This window comes from Lampetra fluviatilis, chromosome 20 (genome assembly GCF_964198595.1).
Source record: "Lampetra fluviatilis chromosome 20, kcLamFluv1.1, whole genome shotgun sequence".
Classification (NCBI taxonomy): Eukaryota; Metazoa; Chordata; class Hyperoartia; order Petromyzontiformes; family Petromyzontidae; genus Lampetra; species Lampetra fluviatilis.
The window spans coordinates 3,421,833-3,443,597 of NC_136294.1; the positions used below are offsets into that span (position 1 = coordinate 3,421,833).

The 21,765-nt window shown below is 45.6% G+C and overlaps 1 protein-coding gene across 2 annotated transcripts in view; it reads right to left on the reverse strand.

The window, feature by feature from the left end:
• The window catches only part of LOC144937854 (collagen alpha-1(XI) chain-like), a 165,442-nt gene extending 143,720 nt beyond the window's left edge, over positions 1 to 21,722 (reverse strand). For both annotated transcript variants that reach the window (XM_078865375.1, XM_078865374.1), the window contains exons 1-2: positions 21,328 to 21,722; positions 838 to 1,005 (exon numbers count right to left, since the gene is read on the reverse strand). In XM_078865375.1, coding sequence (XP_078721501.1) covers positions 838 to 1,005; positions 21,328 to 21,433 — 274 coding nt within the window. In that variant the 5' untranslated portion in view covers positions 21,434 to 21,722. The remainder of the gene's footprint in view (positions 1 to 837; positions 1,006 to 21,327) is intronic.
• Between the last annotated feature and the right edge of the window lie 43 nt (positions 21,723 to 21,765).

The window sequence follows — 21,765 nt, forward strand, 5'->3', positions numbered from 1 at the left end:
TGGTTAGCAGACCCCTGCTGTGAGATGACCCGTAAAGTTAGCTTTCCATCACAAAGCATTTGCCAAATTGGTTATTCTGCTTCGAAGATTAAAGCTCACAAAAGCGATTGCAGCCTCACAAATGCATTAACATCGTACACGCCGGCGGTTATTGAGAGCCCCGCTCCTGGGCTACCGGGCGAGGTGGACACGGTTAACCTCACAGATCCAAAGCAATCGTCGTGATTTCTCTAGTATGTGCTGTGATGCATTTAAAAACAAATGCACACCTAATAGACTGTGTATATAATATGTGTGTGTGCGGAGCACCAAACCTTGAAAAAAACGCACGATCGAGAGATGTATTTAGAAAAAAAGATCACGCTGTCGTGGAGCATTATGGGTTTGGCCTTTTGAGTCTCATCAACAGAATAGTGAAACACTGCTGATGAGCCTCATAGTTTGCTTTCTTGAGCCGCTGCTGGATAACTTTAGTCTGGCATCACGAAGTATAGTCTTACTTACACGTGTGTGGTGATAAAAGGATAGTCCGGGTAGTATGTTGAGGGTACCTGTATCATGGCAGAATCTTAAAGCATTGGCACTGCCGTATCCCTAACGAAATGCCCTTTAAAGCCGAGTGAATCAACGCACGCCACATTTTGTGTGGAGTGGTACCTGGGAAGAGCTATTGGGTGGGTACACTGATCTGTGGTGTGGTACCTGAGAAGAGCTGTTGGCTAGGTATACTGATCCGTGGTGTGGTACCTAAGAAGAACTGCTGGGTGGGCACACTGATCTGTGGTGTGATACCTGGGAAGAGCTGTTGGCTAGGTACACTGATCCGTGGTGTGGTACCTGGGAAGAGCTGTCGGGTGGGCGCGCTGATCTGGGCCATCTTGGCGATGCGGAAGGCGACGTCTCCCCGCTCGGAGCGCGGGCGGCTTGTGCAGAGGCCCGCTGTCTTGGTGACTCCCTCCTGGGCGTTGTGCAGGTCCAGCACCCGCAGCACGTCCACCGTGTCCGCTGCGGCGACACCGAGCAGACAGAACGGTGCTCAAGGCGCTCGACGATCGTGTGCCTGCGTCCGCTGCTTCTCAAGTGACTGGGCGCTCGGCCGTTCTGAGGTCAGAGTACTGAGCTGGCACAGCTCGATTTATTGAGTGTGGATAACAATAACTTACATTTACGAAGTGCAATTCATCCAGGCATCTGAGTGCGCCACGCACGAAGTTAGGGAATATTAATGCTGCAAAGTCCATAGTCCAGTGGTCGCACGTGGAAAGTGTAGGCCAGGGGAAACGGGGCTAGTCTTTAGAGAAGACCTGAACTTGCAAGTGACTTCGCCTCTCTCACCACTGGTGGCACATGGATCGGTACATGGATCCAGGCAGCCAGCCGCCTGTGATTATACTGGGTGCTCAAGAGTAAAGTGGTTCGATGGTAGTTGCTCTGGCACCAACGACTGCACGCAAAAAATCCCCATCAAGTAACATTTGGTTTTGCACTCAATTTGGATGCATTCTATCTATGAGAATACAAAATATTGGCTTGACTGTCAGATACCGAGCATTGCTCTCAGTCGCAGAGCAGATGGAAAGGTGCTGCCCGCTACGGTTCGCACCACAGGTTCACCTTGAAGAGACCTAGAAAATAGCTCCATGACATTCGCTTCCGTGGGCTGTTTCTCTTCATGCAGTTTACACTGCTCTGCGAACGATCAAAATGAGTGCCTTTGTTCGTGACGCGATGCCGATAGCACGATCGGCAATAACGTCGCGAAAAAGACGAAAGGTTTATTTTCATACTCTTTGGTTCTTTCAGTAAAGTCACGTATGTAGAAATAAAATGAAATAAATCACGACGTTTCGAACGCAACACAAGCGCCCGTCTTCAGGTGAAAATCGCGACAGCTGCGATGTCTGCTGCGAGCAGCACGATGTCTGCTCCCTTTTTTTTTTACCAAACCGGGCACTGGCCGATGTGCATGGGGGGCACCACCAATAACGGAGGAGAGAGAGAAGGGAGCCAAGGGGCTGCGCTATGCGAACGCCGCAGATGTTGAGTAGGGAATGCAAATCGGAATCTTCGAGTGTATTTCTTTTTGTAACCAGGTGAAAACTCAAGGGTGCCAGGATGAGTCTCAATTGCAAGAGTGACCTACATCATCACGATGGCAAAAGCAAAACAACAACAACAACAACAAAACGCACATCATTTGAAGAGAATGGAAATCAGAGCAAAAGCAACTGCGTCGTGATGTGAGAAATCGAATTATTGCACAAGTATAAATCGATGTTAAATAATAAATATATTGCTTGAAGTGTCGGTCAGCTCGGGCAGATATATTTTCTCCCATATAATTATAGTACAATTACAATTAAGTTACAGAATCATTGAAACAGATTTAGGGTGACTCTTCTCCAGTAGTAATATGTAAACGGACACCGTAACATTTTAGGAAAGCCAATATTATCAACTATGCACTTTTAAATCTCAATTGACAACTCATTTCTTTCGAACTGCTTTTTGTCTTTAGTTTGTTTTCCTTCCCAGCACCTCTGATTAGCACTGTTGGCCACGTAGGGTGTGCGAAAGAAGTTCAACATACATACGTTAAGCGTGGAGGCGCTGTGACTCATGGGCAGGATGTGAGATGGATTCATTTAATTTGCAAATGACATAGGTCCCAATCCCTGCTTGAAGGATACTATTCGTGACATGATTTGTTTCTTTTGTTTAGCTAGTTGTGACCTCAAGAGGCCAGGATAGTGCTCATTTGCAAGAGTGACCTGGGTTACCAAATCGACAAAGCAAAAAAAAAAATAAAGCGCAGCAATTAATCAAACAGAAATCAGTGCTGCACATGGACAGCTATTGTATCAATCCACTGCTGGATGAGAGCCTCCCAACGCCATACGGCCATACTTCATCACGTCGGTCAGTGAGGCATGGTGAAGGCAAGGGACCATAGACATCGGAGGATAGTACAGTCCAACAATGGATTTTGCTGTAATGTTGACCATGCAGTTCTTCTGAAATATGGAGTATTAATAATCTATACTCTTCAGTTGTTCACTCCTCCCAGTCTGTTAAGTGGGCAAGTGTTTTCCCCCAATTCACCCCCAGGATCTGTGCAACTCTTTGCCCAAACGCGTCACAGATCCTAACTACAGTGGGTACTTTTAAATAAAGGTTTAAGGCCCATCTTTATCATTAAGCCTCCTGATATCATTTGGCCACCTCATGAATTATTATGCCATTTTATTATTATTTTTCATCCCCCCCCCCCCCCCCAGCACCTCTTAAACATAATTTTAAAAATAATTTTACAAGTTTTTTTTTTACTTTTTCTTTGCAAATGCGTCGGTTTTTAATCTTAACTTGCGTGAAGCGTCGTTCGCACACGTTCGTTCTATGGTAGGCGTTCTATAAATAAAGACTCGTGTCATCATTATCATAATTGCAACCTCACCCCGTGCGGCACCGCCTACGCCAAAAGGGTTTTTCATGCGCTCGCTTTTTTACAGGCGGGGACGATGGTGGGGGGGGGAGGGGTCGCGCATGGCACCTACCGTGCATTGCACGAGATCCCTGATGGCAGAGGTGTGGCATTTGTCTCGTTCAATTTTGGCGGTGGCGTGAGGGCGGGCGGGCGCGTGGGTACCAGGTGTCGCCGCGCTTCTTGAGGTTTGCAGTGGGGACACGAGGACGCCGTCGATATGAATCGAAGCACCCCCTCGGGGTTGTCAATGTCATCTTGCCGGCGATTAACACGACTCGCAACATTTTAAACGTCATTAATTGATGTAAACTGTCCTCTGAAGGCATTAACCCGACTCTTGTCTCAATTAAATCTTCCCGCTATCATTTAATGTCACCAAAACACCCCCGTAACCTCAATTACCGTCGCGGGGAGGAAGTATAATGACAGTCGGCCACCCCGTTGTGCTTCTGCTGCAGCCCAGAAAATTGGCAAGAATGGAGGGCGCCGCCATTAAAGCAAGAGAAGCGCTCCTAATGGAAGAAAATATAATTAATAAGGGCACCTTAATTAAAGGAAAATGTTGCAATTAAAGCGAAGAGCACGACAATTATGGCAGAGATGGGTAGAGTGGAGTCCCCCACGGAGCTGGGAAGGGCCACGGATTTCACAAGGCTCACTCTCATGGGCATCTGTAGAAATAAAAATAAACTTTATAGCTCATCGGATTCGTCCAGTATAAGTAAATCTTCTGATGAAGCCATGGTCTCCGCTTCGAGTGTGAAACACATTTTCACCTTTTAAACGTGTGCCTATTTTTGAATTCCACTTCCAGCCAACAGTGCATCCCTTGCATCGCGAGCGGTGCGTTTTCACCACTCTGTAGAAAGGGCATTATGTGGGTTCTCTGCCACTAAAATACTTGCGAAAAGCTGTGCTCCTTGCCCATCACTGCACAACCAATAATCATCATTTAAAGCCATTTTTCAATTCCCTGCGAGATGAAGGGATGTCTTCGCCACGTCAGTCATGGGGATTTATTTGACCATCCTGTATGTAACAAAAAATATTTCACTGCTATAAATTTACACGTGATAAGCCACTTTGTTTGGCTATTATTTGTGGCCAGGTTGCTTCTGAAAATTAAGTTAATACCTCAGTGGGCTTTGCCTGGTATGATAGGGATGGTTCAGTTTAATTTGTATTGGTTTGGCGTGATTTGTCTGTCTCTCTTGTTATTTGCACTGCGAGCGTGTTTTATAGTGTTTTTTGTAACGTTCTTACCCCGTGCTCATACTGAAGATCTGTCAAAAAGAGCTTTGAAGCTCGTGACATTCCTTCAATATATAGATACATATTCTGATCTGAATCTGATCTCATTTATTCAGGGCTGATCAGAGGAGCGCCACCAATTTTTTTTTATTTTGCACCACTTTACAATGTTATCAAGAAACTGAAATTGCATGTAGAACGACATCGATTGTAGATGACGGGCAAAAGCCTATGGTCTCCGCAGTCCACGAGGACCAACGGGGAACGTGGCGATCTAAACGGACGCTTGCTTTGAGCCCTCAATAGACGGAGGAGGACACGGGCACACGAGAGCACACACGTGTGTTTCCATTATCTCGGAGCTACGGCATAAACACGCGGCATCGACGGCCCTGTGAGGTCTTTCAACTGAGGACTAGTGGGAAATACACTCGGCTCGAGAAAACGCCATCAACTGGCTGAATACCCCGGGCCTAAGTATTACAACTCGCTTTTAATTCACCCGTACGCAAGAGGGAGAAGTACACAGGACGTGTAACCGTTCATCCGTCAGCGATTGCATCAACACTCAACTCCCAGCCACTTTACAAGTCCAGGCTGAAGGCTTACCCCCACCCCCTCTTTGCCTTGCACTGGCTCTCTCTCTCTATACAAGACAAATACGACCTGTGTTTCTGTACAGTATCGTGAGATGCGGTCACCTTTGTACGCCGTGAAAAATCCAAAATTGTTTTGAATCGCCACGATTTGAGCTCATGAGTCCGTTCAGCAGTCGGCGATTTTTGTTGTTAAATAAAAATTTCGGCATTTTCCTCCGTAATTTTTACAGTTTTGTCTTCTCCATTCGCCTATTTGAGAACGTTAGCATGTAAATTGCACCTACTACTGCATAGGTGTTCGCCTGTTGTGCCGTACACCCCCACCCCCCCCCCCCCCGTGACGCGTATTTGGAGTGCGCAGCGTGTCGTTTAGCACGGGGTCCGACGTTTCGTTCCGCGTGCTAGGAGACTTGCTCGGGAGGATGGCTTAGGTGGTGCCCACCACCGGATGCAGAGTGCACCAGCCAAATAAATTATTCATTCCCCCACTCACCCCCAACCGTGCCCCAACGAGGTTTGGATCAACACCAAAAGTTCTCCGGCGTGGAGGAAAAGCGTGTGAACCGCACGGACAGGAAATTACTTGTCTGTAATTTTTTTTCGCAAGTTACGTTGACGATGCAAGAAGATTAGCACCGCGGTTGAATGGTAATGAAGGCGTCAAGAAGTCTCTAAGAAGACTCCCTCACATCTGGCCGCCCGACTCGTCGGGACGACTCGTGCTCAAGTGCAGAACGACGTTTTACGGTGGTAGGGCGTGGGGACATTTTCGGTACGTTGCAAATTCGTTTGCAGGGCTGAAGAGGCAATGAAACTTCGATGGACTATCGCCGCAGTTAGCATTGGGGCTGGCAAAGCAAAAACAAAGCAACAGAAGCCGCAGAAATTGTCGCTTACTGTATTCTCTCCCCCCCCCCCAACCCGCTTGCTTCTGGGCCAAGCCGCGTGAAATCCACACCAACTGAGAGCGAGCGAGCTGCTGAGAGAGCCCGCAACTATATACAGCCCCACGGAAAACACGGCCAACGTGAATCGGGGAGAGAGAGGGTTGGGGGGAAAACGTGAATTTGCGGAGACAACGTGAGCTAACCTCCGATTAGCGCGGTTGGCTGTGTACGGTGCAAAAGAAGTTTAACATATATACGTACAATAATGTCAGGTGTATTGTTTTTGCCATTGATTATTTTCAATAGTAATAAACTTGTGTGCAAAGCGTTTGCATGCAATTGGCGTTGACTTAAATTGCGCGAGTGTTTTTTGTGACAAGGCAAAAAAAATCAGTTACTTAAAAAAAACATTGTGTAAATTGCACATCCCAAAATTGTTTTCTAACATGAGTGTTTCAAGACTGTGTGAGGTGATTATAATACATGATCCGATGGTAGTTTTACTTAATAATTTAAAAGTATATATATTTTAAAATGTTGTCTTTCTCACGATCATTAGTTTTTTTTTTTAACACGACTCCAGATTTAAAAAAAAAATGCATTTCGCGGTGATGACAGAGACTCGCTTTGCAGCAACAACAAAAAACAACGCGCAGAAAACCGCGCCACATCCGTGCGCCACATCCGAGGAGGGTGGCGCCATCCGCGTGCATCCTCGTGAACGTCCTCGTGCCTGCGACGGCCGTACAGAGTCCGCGTCACGCAGGGAGAAGCTGCCGTGACGACGGGCATGCGGCATCACTCGAAACAAAGGCATTCCTTGCGACACTTTCATTATTACCACCTGCCAAAGAGGTAAGCAAGGTCGCGCAGAGACCTGTCAGCAGTCAATTTTAAAACTATTACCCGCACCATCCCAGACTCTTGCCGGCCGCATTAAATTCCTTCAATCCTTCAACGATATGAAAAGAGGAGCTGCCAGACATTCATTATTTGGTTAATCCTTTGATCACTTGATCTACTTTAATAAAAAGTAGGGGCACCCGTACGTGTGTGTTTTAGGGGACTATTAACAGCTCTGTGGCACGGGGATCAAAGACGTGCAAGGTGCCGTCGGATCCGTGCGGATAGAGTGAGAGGGCATCACGATAGGCAGTGGCAGTGATGGCAAATGGAACGTGAAGGCTACGTTTGTTAGCTTAACACTGGATCCTTTACGTCATCCACTTTTATTATCTTAGAATAGAGGACCTTGACAAAAATCATTATAAACTCACCTACCATTTCCAGGAAATAGACAAAAATGACAAGGTGTCCCCATTTTTTTTTGCGTGAAGTGTTACACCGCTTTTTTTTACACGCTTCAATGTTATTGGAATGGATACGTAAAAAAATATATATCAGTGAAATGAAACAGTACAATCTGAGCACTCGCACGGGAGTAAGTGCGTTATTTGTTTTAGCAGCTGAAACATCAGATAGCGGCTAACTTGCAGGTCACTCAAGGCAGCGTGCTTGGCATGTTAATGCGCTAATCTGGCCTCACATCTCCACAGAAACCCAACGCTCTGAACCAGGAATCCTACACACACAATGCCACTGTTAGTCTTCTACGGCAGTGGAGGCATAGAAGAAGAAGAATAAAAAAGGCATCGCCTCTAACCCCACCTCTGCCTCACTCCCAAGTCACCCAAAACTCATCGCCGTTCGTCCTCACTCGAAACTTCTCAAAAATATTACGAACATCGCTGCCACGTGTTAGATCATTTTTTCTTTTCTTAGAAGTACTATATTTCCACACGGGCTAAAGATATTGATGTAAAAAAATATCCAAAGAGGGGGGGGGGGGTGACTTTTGGTCTGGGTACACGTCAAGTGAAGGGCACCTCCATTCAACGTCCCATTCGCCTACAGTTGGAACATTACTTTCCACCAATTGCTAATCGCATTGTGAAGCCGCTGACAAGTCCTGCAGTAGCAGCAGCAGCAGGAGCGGCAGCAGTGGGGATGGGCAGAGAGAGAGAGACAGTGGCTTCTTATAGGAGTCATAGTTAACAAATATAAACACAGTAATAATATGTAGATGCATGGATGAATAATTAACTGGGTTGGAATGGTGGGACGGTGGTTATTGCACCATGATATGAATGCGCCGAACTGAGTTTGACCATGGCTAACGATAGTGACGAGTGATATCTGAGCCAGTCCTGAGGCCTCCGTCTTCACTGACCTGCACTGACCAGCATGGTGAAGTATGGTCAAACAACCACAGTGACCAATCTGACTTGGGAGGAGCCTTCATTTCACAGTGGATTCACAAAGGCCTGAACACGAATTATTATTTGGAATAAATAACATCAGTTCAGCTTTTTTCATTCAGAAAAAAAAACATAGCCAATAAAAAAAATCAAGCATAAGTCAATGAGAAAACGGTTTTTGGGATACATGTTTGCTACATTGTGTACACGGTGTGTAATACACACACGTGATTTAAGTTCCATTATAAAAGATAAACGTTGTCCGATAACCACCCGATTGGTTGCATAAAGAGAATAAAAAAACGCATTTTCGAATGAGACTCTGAAGTGAAGATTAGTGAACTCGTAAGCCACGTTAAAATCCGTATTGGGCACACAAGCAGTGGCACTACACTTTTCATTTAAATCCATCAGAAATGTTTGAAAAACGGACAGCAAATACAACACACAAGGAGATTAGCAACGCTGGCTTTTTGTGCCATTGTGAACGACTGCAATGGCTGAGTGAGTCTTGAGAGGTGGAGGGTTGTAAAGGGGGAGGAGAGGGGGTGGAGGCTGTAGGGGGGGGGGGTGAGTCGGTGGTGGAGGGCGAGTTGGGATAAATGGGGGGGGGCAGGTGAGGATGGTTTTTGTCTCGATCAACCCCCATTCTAATAACTGGGCTGTGGGTCTGTAAGTGTGCAACCAGGGTGGCGATGATGATGATGATGTGGAGGATTGCGGGGAGGTGAGGATTATGTGCATGCCACAGATTACCCAATATAAAAAATAGCCCCGCGCACTAACACCGCTCCCCTGCCAGGAGAACAAAGTGGGCCGGACTTCAAAAAGGGCCCAGCTTCCAGAAGCGAAAACCTCTCCCCGCCGAGGATTCTGGGCTCTCCATCGTGTGACAAAAGGGGTCAAGAGGGCACATCGGGGTTAACACCCGACTGCCGGACAGAAGCACCTCCCTGCTTCGTTTGAATCATTCCGTGAAAGTACATACATGAGCAGAATTCCGTTCTGCGCCGCCACGTATAAATAAGTATAGTCCGTTGGCCTCTTGGCTCTCCGGAGCAATATTATCCAGCCGAGTGTGCTTAAGAAGCCATCTAAACCATGGAGCCCTGTTGAATGCAAAAAAGCAATGTTTTAAACAAACTCATTTTGCCTAGTTGCGGAGCATTATGGATAAAATAAATATAAGCAGAACTCCACTCTGTGTGCTTCCGCAAATGCATTCGTGTTTAGTCTATGAGCATATTGTCCATTAAATGCAAATAAAGAAAAACGATATTTTGGACGAATGTATTGCATTATGGTGGCGCGTGTTGAACATTTCCACTCTGGCGAATGGTAATAATCCTGGTTTAACACTGTACAAAATATTTGATAGCAGACATGTGTTATTTAAAAGGGGAACGTGTTTTAATAGTCAAGCTATGCACATTTAAAATGTGGAAACAATAACATTGGAAAGGCAAAACACGCTCAAGTGAACATCCTTCCCTTGTGTTAGTTATTAGCAAAGCAGTAATTATTAACAAAATAAATTCAGCACAGGAGGTGCTTGTTAGCGATGCTAAGCAGGATGGTCTAAAGAAAAATGGACAAAGGCTCAAATGTAAATCCTAATATTTCAATGAAATATCAACGCACGAAGGTGCATTTCATTAACAACAAGATCTTAATGTCCCTGGTAATAATCACTGTATTTTCTCAGATCACCATCATCATCATCGACTTTGGTATTTCTTTCCATCGTTTATTTTTCGAAGTTCTCATAACCTGCCTGACTCGAGGAACGCATTACCTTTGTATCTATTGACACATTCAATAGGTGCTGGTAGTTGTTGGCTGCTTGACATGCGGGCTTTTGGGCCTGCACTCAAACCATGGTCTATCTACTGCTGGACTGGTCCCCATCACATCGTGCTCCTGCATGCTACAATCCACCTCACTTCTGCACATGAACCAGTCGCTCCATCTCTGTTGGAGGTCATCATCTCAGGCACGCCCATGCCTTTGGTTGCTATTCCTTCATCAGCCTCATCCACCATCCCTTCAAGCCACGGAATTCTGTACAATCCTGCTTACTCTTCTTCACAGTTAATGTAATGCCGTTTTTTTGTTTTAATAGGGAGCCCTTGTAACCAAGTAAGAATGGTTAAGGCAAAATATACTTCTTCAAGGGAAATCTTTCAAAAGTCAATATATTATTTGATTAAAAAAATATTTCAAAAAAATGAAATTATTTCGACTCAAATCAGTGGCATGGAATTTGCATTTAAATTAGTTTGGTGCAAAACACACAACACATTTTCAGTGATAACGAGTTGACTTAATGAGCTTTTCCTCACATCATTAAACGATTCGAGTGCAATGCTTTAATGAATTTTCCACTGCCGGACGAAAGCCTCTCCACATCGAGTGGGTCGTGGGAGGCTGTTTGACCATACTTCACTCCGTTGACCAGTGCGAGTTGGTGAAGACATGGAGAAGAGACGCTGGGGCATAGAGGTAAAGTACAACGGTGTATTTCTATGCACAGCATTCTACCGTCCAAGGCGTGGCCTGTAACACACGTTTAGTGCATGGTGGCCATGCACTACCCAGGCTCAATCCCGCTTAGCTCCAAATATCTGATGAGATTGGGTGCATTCCATGCGATTTTGTCACAGTTCACGTAAGTCAATGCTGAACTTTCGAAGACAAACATTCACACAACTGCAAGTGTTCAAAGCGAGATGTGGTCCAATGCTAATTACGTGACAAGTGGCATCCTGCATCAAGAGGATTGTGCAGAATTAGCAGAGCAAGCCGCAGCTTGACCACACTTCTCGCCAAACTACAATTGCTCTAACAACCCTCCAGAGAGCTACCTCGTTAACTTCATTAAGGCCAGCAAATTTACACAAGCCACTGTCATTCGGTTGTGAGCTCTCACCCCCACTTTGCCTCCCCCTGGGGACAGAATTTCCCCCCCCCCCCCCCCCCCATAATTCTCCCTTCACCACGGCCTACTCAAGTCTAGCTCCCTCCATCCCATATTCCCCCCACATCCCCAACCAAAGCCACCATCAACCCCCCCCTCACTTCCTCCCCTGTCTCCTTCACAAGCCCCAGTGCTCATTCAAATATCACGGAACCAATTACCGAGGCCATTTAAAAAAAAAAATTTTCATGAAATTTCTCCAACCGTGGCAGCTCGCGACATTCAAATTAAATATCTCTTTCCTCCTCAAGTGCTGCCGAAGCCACTGCTCGGCTGGGCGTGTTGGGAAAGTTGCCGAAACCCCTTGCCACTGTGTGGCCTCCGTCGTTTGCGTGTGCCACTACTTATTCTTTCGTTTAAACGGGTGTAAAAAATAAATGATGACCCTGCGCTACAGTTGCCCACTTAAAAAAAAATACCGCAGCAGCTAATCATCCCGCTTGCTGTCCCTTACCCCGTTTTTAGCCGTGTCAAGACAAGACGAATGCCGTTAACTTGCTGGGAGCAGGTGGTGAGACCAGCGCCAAGTGTCAGAGCGCATGCAGGACAGGTGGCGGCCACTTATTTTAAGCACTGTGGATGCAGTTGAAGGCAATGCTCTCGGCGGCGTTTTTTTCCCCTGCGAAATGGTTGGTGTATCATAACTTTGATGGCTCATTGTCACTTTTAACCCTTTCCCGTCTCCGAGACATCCGCAAATTGCAGGGTGGGTTGTCCAGTTCACCACTGAATCTCGGAATGCGCAATCGATTAGTGTTTCTTGAATTTGGTGAGAGGCGTAGCGCCGTTGCTTTAAAAGACATGTACTCACCGCAGAGAACTGCAGCGACACAACCACACTCTGCGGTAGCTTTGGCCAAACTGTGCCACACTCCCTCCCGCATGGCCTTCCGATGACGTACATTGTACATTGTACGTCATCGGAATGGGAATGGGTTAAGGTCAGTTTTACAAAGATGGTGAACACTGCTCTTGAAATAGAAGAGCACAAAAAGTCTTAAGAAGTGCATCTTGGAAGGATGTCTTTCGTGTTCAAAACAAAAATGGCAATATTTCCAACAGACATACATCATGTCACCACAATGCTTGTTCCACACTGTCAACTTTAATCTGTCAGAATGCAGGGGTATTTTCTCTTTTCGTCAAAAAGGTCAATTTCATTGAAAGCCGATGCTCGGTAAGAATACAACAATTTCAGAAATTACAGGAATAAATCCGGGTGCATTCTCTCTTAAGGAATGTGGCTTTTCTAAAAAAAGTCCCCTGTCGGCCAACTGTTGGCCAACGGTGACTGGGTTCGTCTGTTTATTTTTCTCACTGTCACCCGCGCGCAAGAAGACTAGTAAAACAAGCCCAAAGCATTCCCAGCTTTCCAAACAGGCAATTCCCAAATCTCTGAAACTCTGAGGGATGGAGCAGGATCTCTAAAAGCACACACCGCCAACTTGAAATTAAACGCAAACCTAAAGTCTTAAATCCAACACATTGTTTCCAAAAACAAATCTAAGGGCCCGTGGTTCGAAATGTTGGTTTTGATAAACGCAGCCTTTGTTGGTGATGTCAAGGGGTTGAAAGTAATATGCGTGATTGATGAGTGATGCACCCATATTAGAGATATGTTAAAATTCCAAAATACAAAATAAATAACACTGCCTGAAAATGTAAACTATATTATAGGTGACGTTTTGGGTAATGGCCCTTCTTCATAACATAAAGAGGGTCAGGAGGGTGAGAGAGCTCCCAAGTACACCTTCAATAAGATGTTTTTGCTCACGTGAAAAAAATGCGTTTGAAATATTAACTTACTTTTTAAATATTTCCAAATTAGTATTATTATCACGCTTAAATAAAAAAACTAAAGTTAAATGAAAATGCCTTAACGATGCAGAAATTAAAACTCTTCAAACAAGCCATACATCATTTTGTGGTGAACAATCATTTAGATGATATTACCATCTCAATGTGGCATCCAACAATTATCAGACCCATAACCTTTTTAGCAAAAAACCACGAGCGCACTTGCGGCCAACTGGTCTTTCCACTCCATGGGCCCCCAAAAGCCGGTACCCAAACTCCATCCGGAACACACACACACTCAGTTCCAGTCCATTAGGCTCAAAAAGCCAAGTTAGCCTCGCATGGCCTTTGATTAATGTTTATTTGGTTTCCTTAAAAAAAACGCATAATCATTTGAACAGCTAAATTGCCTCAACAGGAGATTCAAAATGGGTATAAGTGCTTTATTTCATAATTTATCTTTTAAATTATTTTCTGGGTCTTTCCAGGAATTCTGGATTGAAACTAATTTCCCCCCTGAGGCTAAGTTACTCACTGCATTCACGTTAAAAGCAACAGTCGCACATTTTGAACTTCTTTCGGACCGTACGTAGTCAACCGTGGCAATCGGTTGGCTACGTACACAAACACGTGTACGCACAACCACATACACACACGTGCACACGCGCACAATCACGTACACGCACGTGCACACGGGCGCGCGCACACACAAGGTGGCTCTTCAGCAGCTGCTAAGCATCCCAGAGGCATTACACATCTCCAGCAGATTGTACATTCTGGAGTATTAGGTTTCAGATTCTTCATTAAACATAACCATTGCTGCATTGTAATTATTTCTTAAGAATCCATTCGGCAGACCAAGTCAATGCAGTACCTGTTTCTTTTTTGTCCCCTGGCTACATGTCTGTGGAAGTCTGTGACAACAAGAATCTCACTGCAATGAGATAAAACACACCTGGATGTTCTCATTATTCTTACAAACGTACGAAAAAATATGCATGCGTCAGCGGGTAAAGAGTCACTCCTTCGACAGTGTGGCCGACTCCTTAAAGCGCACAGTCGTCCAAACGAACGTCAAAAAGTCGCGATATCTCATGCCATGAAACAATTGACCGAGTATTAAATATTAAACTGAGACATGGCCCTCAAGACATTTCTGAAATCGCTCTTAGATCTGCATCATGTCCTCATCCCAGAAATCCGCTATTTGCTTTGACAACAAACAAAAAACATTGTTGTCCCGAGGGAAACCCAAGAAGTCGCCAGATCCTGCAATAAAGTCACTGAGTTGGCAACTCTGATTTTCCGCTGCAGGTATGAGCATGGGAAAGTGATCTCAACCACCGCATTTACGGTTTAACTAGTTACAAAGATGGGAAAGTGCACTCATAGCGTGTGGCAAAAAAGGGTCACTTGAAGGAACTCCACAAGCAATTCTGAGAAATCTCACACTGCGGAACATGTTCTGTCTACCACACGGGGTTGTAACTGCTGTGTGAGAGTTCCGAATGGATGCTTTGTCTCATAGCGTTGTTATACGGTGCTATTTCTGGAAGACTTTGCATGTTTTTTCCTGGACATTTCTGTTGTGCGTAGTCACTTTAAGATGTTTCTTGTTCATGTTTTTGTTTGTTGCGGTTGCACCCGATTTAAGAGCCGCGTGGCTCACAGGGCTATACCTAATAAATGAACTGAACTGAAACTGAAATAACATGACATCAACGACACAACTTAAATAAAAACATTGGTGGAAAAAGACAAGAAAATAAAGCGACACAACCATTCAATGCCTTGTGTGACTTCGTCAGCACGCAGCACAATGTACCTGGCTGTACCTGATTACCATTTAAACCTGAGCCGCTGCCAGGCCCGATATCAGCAGAATGTCAGACAAAAGCCCTCCAGGCAACTCGGTGAAGGGAGTGGGGGGTGGGTGGGGAGGGCAGCAGTTGGATGAGTTTTGGAAAGGTGGGGGGGTGGGGGGGGGGTTGCGAGGGGAGTGGTGGAAAGGGGGTGTGGAGGTGGCCAGGCGTGGGGACGTCTTAGTGGCGGCTGCAGACAACTCGCACTGCGAGCGCGCAGAAGCGTCTCCTTATTGTCCCTCGCTTCGGCCTGAAATGTGCCCCCGGGACCCCGCCCCCCGGGAACCCTCCCTGGACCCCCTCCCCCCACGGACCCCCCCCCCCCCCCACGGGACCCCCCCCCCGCCCACGGGACCCCCCCCCACCCCCACGGGATCCACACGCGCTCCACGCGAATCGAACAAGTGCGCTGAGACCCTCTCACGGGCAGAACAACAAACAATACAAACAAATCGAAACGGGCCAGGCTACAGCTGAAGAACTCACAATTGTTGCGTTGCTCTTACTCAGTGGAGCTCCGCGTCCGCCAAGTGAATGGAGGAGGGAGAGTGAAGGGCCGGTTTGATGCTTCAGCGAGCACGCGATAGCCAACACTATAGTCTGTGAAGCGTCGTCGATTTAACGTAAACCTTCGCGCACGGAGCTTGTATATATTACAAAAAACTTCCCGCTGGCAATGCTCGCAGACATAATACGGCCGCAGTTCAAACGATTCTGAGCCTCAAACAGCGCTAACTAGACTCAACACGTTTTTTTTGTTGGAAATTGCACGGGGTGGTTATTTAGATATCGTCCACCATTTCGTAATAATAATGAGCGGTTTGAATGGTGAAGTTGAAATGTTGGTAACATTTCCTCGAAGTTGTTTATTTAGTTATAATTTGTTTTACCGAAAAACGTAAGAAATGTTCCATTGCACAGGAGGCGTATGATTAAGCAAAGCTGATGTTGATGAATACCTGGGACTGCAATCCCGTTAAGATGTGTGCCACCAACACTGCTGCAGACACGTGGAGGTTTAGAGGGAAGAAACTCTGCATTCTTCCAATCGCGAGAAGTGTGTAATTATTATTATCAAGCCATCTCAAACTGGATATGTCATATTTAATCATGGATAATTAATGCATTTATTGACAACCTGTGGTTTATTAATCAACAACACGGAAGTTACGAGAGGAATATATTTTACTGGAAAAAAAGTGATGATTTAAACATTCACAACGTCGTTGAGCACTGAAGGATTTTTATTGAGTTATCAGGCATTTCATGGTTGTTTGAATACACTCATGCTTATACAGCTCTATTAAGTTATAGTCATTTACAACTCTTTATCATTCAACTGATGGATGAAGGCCCCCCCGTGTCGTTCCTGTGGGTTTTCTATGGCCATATTTCCCCTCACTGGTCAGTACAGGTTGGTGGAGGGAGAATGGGACCCCTGACTGGTTCCCATATCACTCGCCACTGATGTTTGCCTTGGCTGGCATTTGAACTCGGCTCCCTGGGCTCGTAATGCAGTACGCTAACCACTGCACCGCCGGTCCACCAATGTCTAAATAACTTCTTTAAAATTCAGTGGCATTGACCGTGTAGTGAATAGAGCACCGACTTTCGCAGCGCAATGGGATGTAACATAATTGTAAAGTAAAGCCATCAACTGCATTGAAAGAAAATAAACACGAACTCCAAACATACAATAAACTCTTTTTTTCATTTTGAAGCTCTTTCCAATTCCATTGTATATATATTAAAACAGGTGCAGCACAGACTCTTACTGAATGAATAGCATACTGAAGTATGGTTAAATAACTCCCATGTTTGACACGGTGTGAGAATACTTTCATCCAGCAGTGGATTGCCCAAGGGGTGTACATTATTTATTTAGTATTCGTGGCATTCCACTATTACCCCTTTGTCAATCAACTGCTGGATGAAGGCTTCTGCATGCTGCAGAAGGAGAATGAGATCCAGGACTGGTTCGGAAAACGCTCGCCACAGTCTGTAAACGTGGCCGGGAATCGAACTTAGGTCATCGGGTTCAGAGCAGAGTGCGTTGACCACTGTGCCACCGCCCTGTCAGTGCCGTATAATCAAGTGCTTACACATAACAGGCAGGCGCAACTGCAAGAGTGACTTAGGGAGGAGGGTTTCACTTGCATTGCAGACCCTTGGGGCCAAATCCTTCGACAGTCATTGTGCATTAGACTTTTTGAAGAAAGTGACATCTGACTGTGGGCTGTCATTGACGTGGGGGGGGGGGGGTGGAGGATCAAACCCCCATTTCGCTTGCGGTTGATGTGGAAAGCATTACATTTTCCAGCGTAAAGTTTCGCGAAGTTATTGGGCCGCAACATCAATCTCAACGATGTCTATTACTGCCGGCGTAGCTATTGGGTGTGTAGGCGGTGCGACTGCATTGGGGCCCACAGGTTTGGGGGGGGGCATGCGCTGGACTACACGAAATTGGATAGGCGGCCCTCATTTAATATCCTGCACCATAGCCCATGCCAGCAACGCCACGCCACTGAGTGGAAACAATACCATATGTAAATGTACACCGCAGGAACTATTAGTATTATACTTGCACAGGTTATACGCAAAATGAATTTGAAGAAACATTTGTCTAATTACATGTCTGCACCAGCAGTATTAAAGCATTAGCTCAAGCGGTGCGTGATCACTTTGACACCAATATCCGCTACTGCATACTGCTTGGATGGCCAACATTTAAATGAGAGGAGTTGCTTTATCACAGCACATGCGTACAAACACGACTCCTTCCACATGCACATGCAAAAGACTGCACATTCAACAAAATGTACAGTCGTGACCAACTGAAAACCAATCAAGGTCAAGTCGAGCTGGGATAATCAGTCGAATAGTCCGTAAAAATGTGTAATCTACTCCTGTACTTGGTTGGGGTCGATTACTCGGTCCCTTTTAAAAGCGGTGACCAACACAATTTCCTGCTTCCTAAAGGTATGAAACCCCTACAAGCCACGCCCAGCATGATGCAGCTGATGATGACGTCACGAAGCCCCACCCACTACCTCCCAACCAGCGGCACTTGTGGGAACAGCGGTGAGACTACTGTTTTTAAATATATTTTTTGTGTTATTCGATGAGTAAAAAACATCGATGATTTAAATAATCGGATGAGCCCAGCTAACTAATAAAGATGGTGGGTGCAGTGGTAACGCTTGCTTGTGTCTCACAGCAAGACGTATCAGAGTTCGACTCCTGACTGGGACACCTTTCTTGCATGTTCCCCTGTTCTCCAGCCGTTTCCTCTGGGTTCTCTATGTTTGCTACCCTCGCTGAAAACATGCACACTCTTTGGTTGGCCACCAATCCCAATTGAGAATCCTCCCGAAGAAGGGCCTTCGGTCTCGGAGTGGCTTTCCTGGGTAAACGGGCAACAATCATTATTAATCTCAAGCACACCTCGGCAAAAATGGCGTGCATATGGCCATATACACATGGCTAGGCGGTGAAAGCCACCGATTTTTTTTGCCACAAACGGTGAGTGCAAACAAAAATGTAAACCGTCGGTAATGTATATCTCTAAACAGTGTCTGGCATGGCCTCACGCATTGAGGACAAGAATGACACCCACCACATTAAGCTGTCACTTGCACCATCCCTCCTACTGTGTGCATACTATTTTTGCACAACCGCCGCCCCCCAACTCCTGTTTGGCGGCAAAAAACTAAACTATTTTTGTTGAGATTTCTTCTTGATATTAGTTTCCCTCACCATTACAGTAATCTGCCACTGGTTGAACAAAAACAAAAGGCCTGGCTACCACGGCATTCGTACAATGTACATGTATTTTAGCAGTGGTTGTCCTGAGGATAGACTTGCTTCCTGTCATAGGATTGTGGAATTTCCACCGCTGAGCTTAGGGCTCATTTGAGCAGGAAATCACGTTGACTTTAGACTATTGTTCGTTTCATGAATGTAAGGTTTCTTTTGTGCATGGTGAGTTTAAGTTGACAATGGGCAGGTGCGAGCGAGAGTGTGTGGTTAGTTGAGCACAAGCTTTGTGGTTTTAATTTGCAACGTGGTAGGTTTCATGGGGGTGGGTGCACGTTGTGGGTTTATGTCATTTAAGATGGCTGTATTCATAGTGTTATGCTTTTTGAAACGATTGTGTGACATGCCTAGTCCTTGGTTTGGCTCTTTGTGGTGGCTTGGATCATGACGAGGGACAGCCGTGCGGTTCATGGTAACTATCCATTTGTTTTTCATTAGCTACCCCATTAAGTCAATTAGTGTCTCCCGTTTCGCATTCTTTCATGCCAAGTAATTGAGAATCACTACAGCTGTGGTGCGACGCATGCTTGCAAATCCACGTATTCAGAATCTGAACCTGTATTCAACTCGTCCCAAAGGCGGCTCCCCCTAAACTTCAATCATATAACTAGACACACACTCTACTCACCTGATAAAGCACACTCACCAGACACTCACCTGCCACTTTTACACCACTGACCACTCACCAGTGATCTGACACACTGTCCAGACACCACCACTGACCAGGTGCTCACCAGACACTAGCCACAGATTATACAAAAAACATAACAGACCTTAATGCGCTGTTTCCGATACTTGTTTGATTACATTGGCTAGCTATGCATCCGTGTCAAGCTGTTGGCGTGCGTACAAATTGCTAATGAAAGACACTCTTGCATCTTTACACACACACACGGCATACTAGAGCGTGCAAAATTCAGACTCCAGTAATGTTCAAGTCTGATAAAACACGCGCTTTCATATAACAAACATGATAAACGACCTTTATTATTGTATACAACTCTTTATACGATGGTGCAGGGGCTGCACCGTGGTTAGCGCACTGCACCATGTGAACTCGGTAACCTGAGTTCGATTCCTAGACGCGGCCAACATCAGCCACGAGCGATATCTGGAACCGGTTACCTGGGAGCCTCCACTCCTCACCAGCCCGCTTCACTGACCAGTGTGGTGAAGTATGGTCAAACAACCTCCCCGCCCCATGATAGACACGATTTTGTGAGGCCTTCGCCCAGCAGTGTATTCACAAAGAGTTGTATTTGTAATCTAAAATGAGTTCACTCCGTACATACTCTTAGGTTTTGTCGGTAAAGTCACGTAGGTAAAAATAAAAAATAAAAAATAATAGAAATAATAATGGAAATACAATTAATTTTACTTTTATTATTATTTAGAAATAAAATTAATTTTAATTCTATTATTATTTCTCTTATTAATATTTGTATTATTTATTTTTACCCGCGTCACTTTACCGAAAAAAACCTAAGAGTATGAATCCTTGCAGTCACGAAAGCTTCAAATCTAGAATTCACTCCGTAAACTCACGACTCTATAGACTCACACTAGCTGCTTTCTGTTAAAGCATGCACACTTGAGATTAACATAACTATGTGGCAAGTGTTCAACAACGTGCATTTGGAAAGCCAAGGGCTGTCAATCATCTCTCTCTATATATAAATTTAGTGCAAGCCCCTGCAGTACACAGACACCCAAAGCCAATATCCCGTTTGCTATAAATACCACATTGTGTTCCGCTTATACAAGGCGATCCATTTATAAATGCCCCCACTGATTTCTGTCCGCCAATGTATTCTCACAGGTCGATTGAATAGCGTGAGAGCGACGGCTCCGTATCTTACAGAGGAGGGAGTTTCACGGTTTAAGACGTGTGGTGAGATCGGTGGGAGACGTGAAGAGGCCTTGAAATAAAAATGTAATTTCCTCCATAATGCAAAGTTATTTCGGTGGGGTATCTATAAGTGGATCAGCCCTGTATACGCCGTTTTCTCCCGATTAATAGACGTTCCAGAGAGTAAGACGCAACCCAAACAAGTCATTGGCACCGGTGTCAACACAGTTAGACAGCTTTGGGTCGCTGATACGCACATACGCGCGCACGCACATATACAACGGATCACAAAACGTAACCCCCAAAACTTTTGTTTGAAAATAACAGGACAAACATCGGGGAGACAATGCAGCCGAGGTTCGTGCGCAGCTCAGTGCGATTGTGCGTCGTCGTGGTTAGACGCTCGGTGAACTTGATCTCAAAGGCATTACAGCAGAGGCAATGGTCAGCGGCAAGAGACAGACAGACACATCGTCGCACAATTTGAAACAAAAAAAAAAGGTGGCTAAAAAACTCTCGTCCACGCATCGCTTTTGCGCGCACTCACCTGCATGTGCCGGCCACGCGTGTTGCAGGACGCACATGGCCGAGATCAAACTCAAAGCCGAGTTCCATCTTTTAGTCTTCCACTTCACTGTCGCGTGCCAACCCATACTCGCTGTGATAACGCAAACGCTGCCCTGCCGTGCGCACCTATGTTTCTGCTTTGTGAAATCTTGCACGTGGAACGTCTGGCGTGCCGGCTTGCTAACTTACTGGCTTGCCGACACAACAACAAAAAACCCAACTAAATCACAGTTAGTGGAACTTTAAAGGCTGCATTGGTCTACACGTTTCATATGAAGCTCCGCAGACGCGACCTGCTGGGGACTTGGCTATTTGAAAGCCAATGTTTATCCGCGGGTCTGTTCTGCACCCAGCCGGGGAATGTCCGCAACTTGTTACCGGTCGTATGGGTTGCAGTGCAAGACCAATGACCAGAGAG